Below are 11,156 nucleotides of genomic sequence, written 5' to 3'. Positions count from 1 at the left end.
GGAGTAATTTTGTTCACATCCTGACTTCTTAGAAAAAAATGCCACAGGGTGCAATAATATACCCTTCTCATCCTTCTGAGATAGAATAGCTCCTACAGCCACATTACTAGCATCCGTTTCCACCTGAAACGCTCTCTCTGTATTGGGGTGTCATAACACCGGAGCAGTGGTAAAAGCTATCTTCAAGTGCTGAAAAGCTTTCTCTACCTCCTCATTCCATTTAAACTGCACCGCTTTTTTCAATAGTTGTGTAGTAGGAGTGACAATATTAGAGAAATTGCTAATAAAGTGCTGGTAAAAATTGGCAAACCTTAAAAAGGATTGTATGTCTTTTATGCACTGTGGAGAAGGCCAGTCTGTAACAGCCTGAACCTTTTTTGGATCCATTACTATTCCGGTGTTAGTCAGCATAAACCCCAAAAACGCCACTTGTCTCACATGAAAAGCACATTTCTCAATTTTCACACACAATTGATATTCCTGTAACCTCTTCAAAACTGCCCTTACATGATTTACATGTTGCTCTGGGGATTCTGAATAAATCAACATGTCGTCAATGTACACAATGACGAAAACATCAATAAACTCATGCAATACCTCTTGCATGAAAAACAGAAAATCCGCGGGAGCATTACATAACCCAAACGGCATCACAAGATACTCAAATAATCCAAACTTAGTTCTGAATGCCGTCTTTCATTCATCACCCTCTTTAACTCGTATTAGGTGGTAACTCCCCTTAAATCCAATTTAGTATAGATTTTTGGATTATTTACCTGATCTACCAAAACAGAAATTAGAGGCAAAGGAAATCTGTTCTTGATGGTTACTTTGTTCAACGCCCGATAATCAATGCAAGTGCGTAAAGTACCTTCCTTTTTAGGAACAAAAAATAACGGTGAAGACACAGGAGAAGTAGAGTGTCTAATGAATCCCTTAGCCAACATCTCGTCTAGATACTCTAGTAGATGATCATTTTCATTTTCTGTTAGGGCATAAATTCTACTGCAGCGTAATTTTGCTCCTTCCTCCAAATCGATAACACAGAGGGGGTTACTGTTCCGCTATTCTTTTGTCGAACACTTTCTCAAACTCCCGGTATTGTGAAGGAACCTCCCCCTACAGTTCCCACTACCTGAGTTCCTATGACCTTCTCAATTAACAATGCTGCGGGGCCCACTTCCGATAGGATGTGTTCCTGACATCTTAACCCATCAAACTCCACGGTCTGTTGTTCCCAATCAATTTGGGGATTGTGTAATCTCAACCATGGCATTCCCAGAATCAACCCGAACTGGGGTGCAGCTTCCGTCCCTGCCAACCGCTAATCCTGACACTTGGAGCAGGAGGCACAAGAGAAAAATGAAAGCTGTTTTTCTTTAGCAATGCAGTTTCCACAATGAGAAAGGCAGATCGCGTGATTCTTAGTGGGGTGAGATGAACAAGGGGAGGTGCTTGTGATTGACAGGGGGTGTGATAGAAAAGGGTTTTGAGGCAGAGTAGAGAAGCAATTCCTCTTCTGGTACTGACGGACGAAGGTGGCAGCAACTCTGGTTGCTGAACAGACTGAGTGTGTTGCTTGCAAGCTGTTTGCTGGGCTAATGCTAAAGCCGTCTCCTGGGTTGACGATCTTTAGAAAAACTGCAGTCTCAGTTTGTAGCTACGTTGTGATTCCCCTATTCCCTGTTGATTTCTGACTTTGTTAAGATTTGTAGAGGCTCTATGGCCATGGCCAGGTGTGGGATGAAGCATCTGCAGTAATTGGCCAAACCAAGGAAAACTGCAGAGCTCATACACGGTTTGCGGGTGAGACTGTGTGAACAGGGAGCCCTACCGACCTTGGGTGGGCGGTGTACGGTTTTCAGTCACCACAAGGAAACCACTGATCAGGTTTTTGGCTGCAGATACTGAAGTTCTCCTGCTGCAAAATCTTCTTCTGTGCTGACGTACTGTGCTGGCTTGGGTATTTACTTACCTTAAGTCTCTTGTTATTCCTGTGTAGTTTTGGGGTGTTTTCTGTGATTGGGAGACCTCTTGTCCAGTTCACCCAGGCTCACTGCTGGAATCCTTATAGGGTGTCTTCTGTGAAGCCCCTGGACCCTCAACTAACTCTAAAGTAAAATACTAACCTGTTTGAACAGTCTTCCTTAGGAACTCTGACTTTTGCTACTTAAGAACCTACCCTGACACTGTCTGTTGGACACTAGACCCTAGTGACCCCCCCATCTGCCACTGAGAACACCCATACTCCAAGAATTAGGGAAAGACTATTAAAGGATTGGCCCTTTTGCCTAGAAAAGAGAATAAGTGTTTAAAAGTTACTTACTTATAAAAGAGTTGGTTGGCAACTGTAACTCTGAGAGTGAAGAGTGACAAAGGTTATTACTTACCTTAGAAATGTTCTGCCATTCTTAAAAGTAGATATAAGGTTGTTTTACTTACCTTAGAAATGTTGTGCCATTCTGAAAAGTATATGTAACATCTTTCTTACCTTAGAAACTGTGGTTTCGCCATTCTAACACAAAGTAGATGTAAGGGTATATTACTCACCTGTGATTTGGTTTTGCCTCTTCCCACAAGTAAGGCTGTCGGTTTCACTTTATTATTCCTGTTCGGATAATTGAGTGCCCCCCCAACAAGGTCTTGCTTCCCCTGACTTGCTATTGGCCTGTCCAGATTAAGTCTGCATTAGGTTTTAGCTACCTAGAATAACATTGAGTCATAGTAACACTGGGTTTTGCTTTCCCTGTTCTGTTTTAGACAGACACAAAAACAGTCTTAGGTTTATACCTGCCCCTAGTTGCTGATAGGTCCTTGAAAAAGTGTATGGGTTTTATTTACCTTGAGTTAGCTGCGTGCCATCCTAAAATAAGTTACAAGAGTTACTGTTTATCTCAATCTGCGTTTCACTGATCTCAAAAGCACCTGTAATTGAATATTACATCCTTAGGTTTTACTTAGTTTAACTGTGTGTTATCATAAAAGTAGTTATAGGTGTTTACTGTACCTAGAATAAGTGTTCCACTATTCACAAAAAATATATTGCCCAGTTGACTTATTATGCGATTTCTTGCTGAGCATCACGGTACAACTGTTAGGGTCTACTACCCTGGTATTATTGAATGTAACCTGAAAGTAACCATTGGTTTTACTCGCCAAGAATAGGTGTGTTTTATACTGAAAGTGTTTAAAAAGGTTTGACTTCACTAGAACTATTGTTAGGTGTTCCAAATAAGGATATATGCTTTGGCTGTGTACCTTTAAGCATTGTGTTTTTTTGTTAATAATAGGTTTATGAATTTGACCAGTACTTACCCCAAGACTTAACTAGGCCTAATTGTATTTAAAATAAACCTTTATTGTTTACAATACTTCTGGTTGTCAGTGTTTCTATTGATTCATGTATGTGTTATTGATTCTTTGCACTAGTCTACAGCCCTCTCTCCCTCCTAAGATAAGCATTGTCTACGCTACCAACAAACTCAGGTGGTACAGCCTTATATTAAGAGTCGAGTCTTGCACTGTCTCAGTTGAATGGTTTTGATGAAGTTTGGTAGAACTAAAGAAAAACTGTCCTAACTAAAGTGAATCATATAAAGTGAAGTGCTGGGGCCGCTTTGCACCTTGGTAGCATGCCAGACCAATCACTGTTGATAAACACACTTGATGCTCTAGAAGTCATGGGTGCATGGTTTGGTGAAAACTCTTGATGGGCAATGTGTGTATTAGTACCTTAAGTTCTCAGGAGGATAGCTCAGGGGCAACGTGCTCACATTGGAAGCAAGACGACACGGAGCGCCCCAATTTCGATTACTGTGTCTGTGCGTAGAAACCTCTGGGTATCAAGCGCGTTATAAATAGCATATTATATCATGCAAAAATGTTGGGTCATCATAGCAGGAGAGTGGAAACATGACAGTATACTGCTGGGAGTACTTTACCAGAGGCCCTATTGTTCAGTGTGGCTGCTACCTAGAGATCATTGATTTGAATCTTGCACCTGGATGGAGATTCTTGTTCTCGTGTTCAGAGTCCTGGTGGATTTAAAAAACACAATACACCTAGTCATCACTTGAGCCAGCTCTGCCAGGTACAGTGTATTCCTCCTCTGGTACCATCTTTGCGTAGTCCTGGTGTGTATCTATTGGATTTCGATCTGCATAGTTTGGCAATATTTGGCTTGATACAGTTCCTGCTAATGAAACCTCTAGCTGGGGAGTCCTTCAGTTAACGCGCATCACTGGTAATTTCAGAATGTGCAAGCCTCGGCACCGTAATTGCTTTTAAGTTTTGACTTTCTGCTACTCTTTGATTGCCAGTGCGGTCTTTGGTAGTTTTGGGAGGCGATACTTTGAACACCATATTCCCATTTCGCTGATGGCTTTCTCCATCAACCTGGGAACGCAAATGAGGATGATCGACATTTCTGGAAATGTACAGAAATGTTGAGTCTCAGCTTTCAAACTGCTGGGGTGAAACCAACGCGCTGACCCACAGAGACAGTAAACGGGTTGCGTGAGTATGGCAGTCAGAAACATCAGGACGTGTATATAACGGAGGTAAACGATGACGCACAATAAAGGCATGCAGAGGTAAGCAGGGATTGGGAGTAGGCCCCGCTAACCACCTCCTCTCCAGTTCTTGTGGATGTGGTTGCAACTCTCCGCCTTGAACCATGATTGTCACGCCTGGAGGGTAAACAGACACAGAGACAAGGGTGTTAGCTTTCCTTCTGCTGCTGATTCCCTCTCCTGCTCGAAAACGCTGCGTTATTCACTAAAACAATACGTTGGGGAGTAAACGTGGAAAATAGAGAATTTTAGAAATAATATTTCTGGCCAAAGCTGGGAGTCCCCCAAGATGTGAGGGTAGGGGGGCATTTGACATAGTTAGGTGATATGCAAGGCACATTAAGTCGGCGCACATGCTCCCCAAAAATGTATCTGAATATAGTTGTTTTTTATAAAGAGGTGGCTACTATACCAGCCCACGCCCTCTCCTCTATTTCTGCTCCTGTTTTGAGCCTGCCCGCCGGCTTGTTGTGTCGTTTCCTTGGCTTCCCCGCTGTCCTCTGTGACTGCGCGTCGCCCGTCCTCTGTGAGCTTGACTGCCTCCACTGACAGCCCCTCCCGCCGCTCCTCGGGCCCGCCCTCTCCTCCCTCCCCGTCTAGCCCGCCTACTCCTCTCCCTCTGTCCCTCCCTCCTTTCTTTCGATCCCTCTTTCGTTTCTCTCAGTTTCACGCCGAAACTTTCTAGAAATCGTTCCCGTCGGCCCTTGCGATTCCAACATGGAGGAACTAACTGTGGAAGTGCGCGGCTCAAACGGAGCCTATTACAAGGTACCCGGGCTAGCGGCGGAAGCCAGGGGAGGGTTCCCGCGGTGCGGCCTCGGCACATACCGAGGCCTCGCAGCCCCTGACGGGCTTCGCTACAATCTACGGCCCGCTCTGGTCTCAGGGGTGGTGCGGGGGACGTCTGTGGGACACCCCACTGACCCTGTCATCACCCCAACACTATGACAGTACTCAGATCCCAATGTCAGCCTGTATGACTGTATGTTTACACCTATGGGCCTGTGCAGGGATCACACTCTGCATAGCTGGCCTGCCCGTGGCTGCTTTGTTTTTGCTTTTTGTGATTTAGGGGTTTTCCCAGTGCAGTTCAGAGATCTAAGGCGTGCACTTCCAGTTTAGAATTCCTTGTTTGTATGCAGGAAACATTATGGTTACAGAGTGGAAGGCAATACCTGGCGTCCTGTGAATACTACCACCATGTGCCCAACGCCCTGAAATCGGACCCCTATACCATTCTGCTGCAGAGGAATTTGTGTCTCACTTGTAAACAAATAAGGCCATTGCCTCCCAAATCAAGGGATGACCTGCTAAAACCCTCAATAACAAGCGTTCATCTTTATAATACAATGATTTGATGTTTCTTGTTAAGCCTATGTTCTCACTATGTATCTTTTCTTGTTAATCTAATCAATAGCATATGTGTTTTTATGTTTATTATTTTGGACGGTTTTATGATTTTTCGGAGCACATTAATTTATGATTGGATGACAAAAACCTGTAGTGGTTAAGTGAGAAAATAACAAGATTTTCTTCTGTTCCATCATTCAATGGAATTCAATAAGAGGCAATACTGGTGTTGTTTTTAGACCATTGGGATTATTAACATTCTTTTAAAGTGGTCCAGTTTCCTTTTTATTGGGTTGCTCCATATCACAGGGTTTCAATCAGGAAGTTAACCAAAGAATGCAGCTTGGATGCTGCCCATATTGCGTAGGACTGCAGTTGTTGCCTGTCAGTCTGGCCTGGTTGTCAGCTGTGCCAGACATTTGGGACACTAGGCTATTTTTAAACATATTGCCGTCTACGTACAGATGATTCCTGTGGTTAACAGGCAAGATTTTCACAGATCTTGAGTACACCGTTTTGTCAGTGATTCTGGCACTAAGCATGTCAGTGTTTTGGATGTTCTACTATGACCCCATCGGAATTGGATTTCAGCGTAGCATGCAATATTTTGAGATGTTTGTTTTTGATTTGAAGATTAAACTGATTTTGTCAAATGACAGGGATGTTTCTGGGATAATAGACGTTCAGATTTTAGTGGCCTTGTACAGTGGCTAAGATAGCTAAACTGCAGCGGCAATATACAAGATCAAATTAGTGGCAATATACTAGGTAAAATTAGTGGTGCCCTTGACTTAGTTTTGTAGCTGTTTTTGCTTTCTTTGTTGTATGAAGGCTTAAATGGAACCGTTCCTGGCCAAGCATTTCTGGTGATTAGTTCTGGCGCCATTGTGACTTGCCCTCCTGTACCGGTTGACTTACCAAGGACTTCATGATATTTCAGTGGTGGAGAACAGTTTGATGACAAACATTTGTTACCCCTCTCCCAATCCTTAGTCTTTGGCAATAGTCTTTCCAACCCACTCTCTTATATTTCCTGTCCATCTCTTTTTGGACACTATTCTTTCTTTCATACTTTGACTCCTGCTAAATTAAAATGTTATTTTCTCCACCCACCCTTACAGTTGCTCACTGTTTACATTGACTCAACTCTAAGCAGTATCTAGGTATGCGCTAGACAGGTCAACATTGGGGACATATTTTCTATATAAATTGTGACATTGCATATTAAAATAGTGTGATATAATAAAGTAGGATGTTCATTGCGGAAAATATCTTAGAATGTACGCATATTTGTTCAACTGGAATTGCAATCAGAAAGAGGTGATGAAAAAACTCAGTGGAATGTAGGATTGAAGGAGAGGGGAATTTCACTACTTGACTCGGACTTGTTTTTATGTCAACAGTACAGATTCATCTCTACTCCAATGTTTTCTGGAGAAAGGTCAACACTTTGACGATTTAAGGTCGAAACTGTATTTTGCTATTCTAAATCCCTTCATAATTGAAACCTATTTCCCGGGGTAATCTGAGTTGATTGTTGCAACAAATGGACAGTGTTAAGAGATGGGGGGTGGAGGTCGGAGGGGAATTGCATTGTTTTGTATGTTATGATAATCAGCTGGTACATGTATGTAAACTGTATTGTAAACCGCTATTCTGCTCGATGCATTATTTGCATAAATAACATAACAGGTCCGCCCCCAGAGGGGCAAAACATGTTATGTATTTTATCGACCTCGGAAGGATGAGTGGCTGAGTGGACCTACCAGGACTCGAACCTGTGGCCATGAGGTCAAACACAGTCCCCTGTATTGGCTGCATTAGTCCACTGAGCCACAGATCATACTACATCAGTTTAAAGTGCTGCATCGTTATAGCTCCATGCAAAATCTATTACATCTTAATTTTGCCATCATTCAAGTCTTCTGCCAGTGCTGGCATTGCATGCATTCTTTCTAGATTTTTGCAATGCAATTCTACTTCCTAGGTGCTAAAGTTGATAGGAGCATGGCAAAATTATTCATATGGTAAAGAATATTAGATTACAAAGTTTCAAATGTATGTGCTGGCTCCTGCAACTTTATATCTTAGATTGCCCTGCCTTAGTATAACTTTTTGTTGCATATTACGGTGGATTTTGTTATTTTCTTGGGTGTATGAAGTTGTCCTGCCATGTGCGGGAATCTTATTCTGATGCCACATGAAAGCGTCTTTTAACAGTTAATGCAAGATTACCATCTAATTTAGATCACAACTACAGGGTAATTTATTCAACCTCATTATAAAATGAATTTTCTCCCAAATGTCTGTTATGTTTTTAAGCAACAAAGTTAAAAAAAAAAAAAGATCTTGGACTGTATTTAAAATAATTATATTAAGCCTACATTCGACCTGTTGCACATGAGGTCATGCTCGCCCGTTCGTTTTTTCTTATGTCATTGTTGGAAGGATATTTTGTTTGAGTTAAAATCTAAATTTGTATTAAACTGTATAAATTAAGGAACAAAGGATTACAAAAATGACAAACTATAGCATACAAATACTGTAAAAGGCCTTTTTAAAATACTATACATTTGCAATTGTAACCTTAAATTACAGAGCTTAATCCCTAAAATTAGATCTGTAAATGTCCAACATTGTGTTAATGAAAAATCAATTGAACTTTTCCTTGAATTCTGAACCAACATGGCTTTGTGGCGATCACTTTCGTTAAGTGAGTAGTTACTTTGTTGTGTAGATCCTTTAGATTGTGTCAACTGACTGGAGGCATCAAATCTACCTGGTGTCAAAATCAAATTTACCACAACAAAGTATTCCATGCTGGTCATGTCTTCTAGGTTTGTTATTATTGATTTCTTGAGTTTTAATTTGAATCTCCTATCACAATCCAATATTTTTGCGTTTGGGCTATTAGGTGGCACTTAAGCCAAAGCTATTGCATTGTTGTACAGGCAGGAGTGAGATGACATGAGGAGGGACACACAGCTTGTGGGTGTTTTTTGGTTATTGACTAACCCATCGACTGTTCTTGGCGCTAATCCCCATTTTTCAGTCCCACCCACAACCTACCCCTCTCCACCTAAAACACACATCCTCCTGGAATATCTTGGATCGTGCTCTATCAAGTAGAAACATCCCACTTTGGCCTGCAGGTATTTTCTGTAAGCAGTCTGTTGAGAGTGACTTAATTGCAACTGTAAATGGGTACTTTTGTAATTAAAATGTCTTAAGAAAGTATGCCTCCAGCCACCTAATTTAGATCTTTCAACAAGCAACGAAAAAGCCAACAGTTTCTAGCTTGAGCTATTAGATAGAAATGTGCCCAGCAAATGCCTATGCCACATCTACACCGTAGCCCAAAATGTTTGCTTTGCCAATGCTTGTTTTAATAGCGTTAGCCCTTATTCTGTGAATGTGATACACTAACATGTTTTGCAACATTCTGGCACCTTTATCAAGGGCTATAGGTTATCTGTTCAGAAATAGGCTGCTTGGCTAAAAGTTGCTTTCTGCAGAACACTTTCTTGACTTTGTTAGTGTGATAACTGGGGTACATGGACTTTCTTCCGAATGTCATGATTACCGTATTGGCAGTGACAGTCTATAAACCTGAAATACAAATGGTTTGGTGATCTCACTTGACCCCTTTATCAGCATGGACATCAACGCACAGTTAATGAAATCCGATAAGATTGGCGTATAGGCAAGATGTCAATTGCAGTAGTCCATGAAGACAACTGAGAAGCAAGTGTCTTTCCAAATAGTTTCACTGCAGAGCCCAGAAGGACGTTCATACTTACCTTTTTATCCTCGAGCCTTCTCCCTTCATATGTGTTTTTCCACACCAAGTGTTGTTTAACCCTGTAGCAGAGACCCTCCTTTTGCCTTGGCAAAAGCACCCCACAACATGGTAAGATATGATGACCACGTAAGATAACCCTCAACCTGTTGTTTTGGAAACCTTGAGTGAGCTACTTTCAGAACTTGCTGCAATGACTTTAAAGACGAGCTTGAGAAGTGGTGTATTTATAACAACTAGTTGTTAAGGAATTACTCAATCCAGGCTTCACTTGGTTTGTGAAGTGCGCATCAAATGAGAGGTGTTTACATAAGATTTTATGGTTTCACCAAATCAAATGGCGCTGATAAATCAAGTAAGCGAAGCAGCGCTAGTTTTTCTTTGTGTTTTAAAAGTCTGGATTTGAGTCTTGAGGTCGATGAGCGCAGTTTCTGTCCCGTGTCTGGGTCTAAATCCTGATTGTCAGTCCTAGCAGGTTATGGGATTCAATGTATTGCTCTATCTGCAGATAAGCTGCTCGGTCCAATATTTTTAGCAAGAAAGGAACCATTGTGATGGGTCCGTAGTTTGAAGGGTTGTTAGGGTCCAATGTTGTGTTTTTTGTTTTTTCTTTTTAGAAGTGGGAGTACCCAGGCGTCTTTTAAGTTATTAGGTACTGTACTGGATTTGAATGATGCATTAATGACAGATGTTATGAAAGGGGCCAGTTCTTTCACAGCCTCCTTAATAAGCGTGGCTGGACAAATGTCTCCCTGACAATTAGATGGTTTGAGTTTCAAGATGATGGACTCAACCTCTCCGACAGAGAGGGGTGTGAAATTAAATTGGGGCAGTGCGTTCCTAGTAGGGAAGGGTGAGTCCTGAGTAGGAACAGTGTCGGTGATGAGGATTTTCTTAGTTTCTATTTTATTTTGAAGCAAGGTGATTTTGTCTTGTAGTGCATTCTGTATATGAGTGCACCATAGGGTGCCTTTATTGCAAGTATCAGGTGGTGGGGCAGGTGATTCCAGCTCTTTCAGGATGTTGAATAGTTCCTTCATGCTGGACTTAACTTTAACGATTGTATATCCAAAGCTATCTTTTTTTCGCTTGGACAATGGCTACCTTGTAGTTAAATGAAACTGCAGTGAAATTGTCCTTATTTACTGAAGATGGGGTGCACTTCCACAATGCTTCAGACGTTCTTTTCATTTGTAGGCAAATAAGGTGCACTGTGAGGCACGAGAGAAGTAGTATAACGAGTTCTGTGGTGTAAAGTTTGCTGAGATGCGGCGCATCGGCATCTCTGCCCTCGCATATCTAATGCAAAGCTAAGATAACATGACACACGGTAAGCAAAATGTTAGGGCTGTGGCAGCAAGCGGCAGCTTAAGTGAAACGCTGTATTGACCTTAATGACCTGAACTTGCAGGGGGAGAAGGCTTGCACTTAAGGCA

At 41.8% G+C, this 11,156-nt stretch overlaps 1 protein-coding gene across 6 annotated transcripts in view; it reads left to right on the top strand.

Annotated features, from left to right (window-relative positions):
- The first annotated feature begins 5,076 nt into the window (after positions 1–5,076).
- Positions 5,077–11,156, top strand: part of FXR1 (FMR1 autosomal homolog 1) — a 1,317,598-nt gene continuing 1,311,518 nt past the window's right edge. The window contains exon 1 of one of the 6 annotated variants that reach the window (XM_069618666.1): positions 5,077–5,339. In XM_069618666.1, the coding sequence (XP_069474767.1) occupies positions 5,289–5,339 (51 nt within the window). In that variant the 5' untranslated portion in view covers positions 5,077–5,288. The remainder of the gene's footprint in view (positions 5,340–11,156) is intronic. The other 5 variants (XM_069618663.1, XM_069618668.1, XM_069618667.1 and 2 more) reach the window with 5 other exon arrangements.

Source organism: Ambystoma mexicanum, chromosome 10 (genome assembly GCF_040938575.1).
Source record: "Ambystoma mexicanum isolate Mex_15411 chromosome 10, UKY_AmexF1_1, whole genome shotgun sequence".
Lineage (NCBI taxonomy): Eukaryota > Metazoa > Chordata > Amphibia > Caudata > Ambystomatidae > Ambystoma > Ambystoma mexicanum.
The sequence above is the reverse complement of the archived record's forward strand: the minus strand, read 5'-3'. Positions and strand labels throughout refer to the sequence as shown.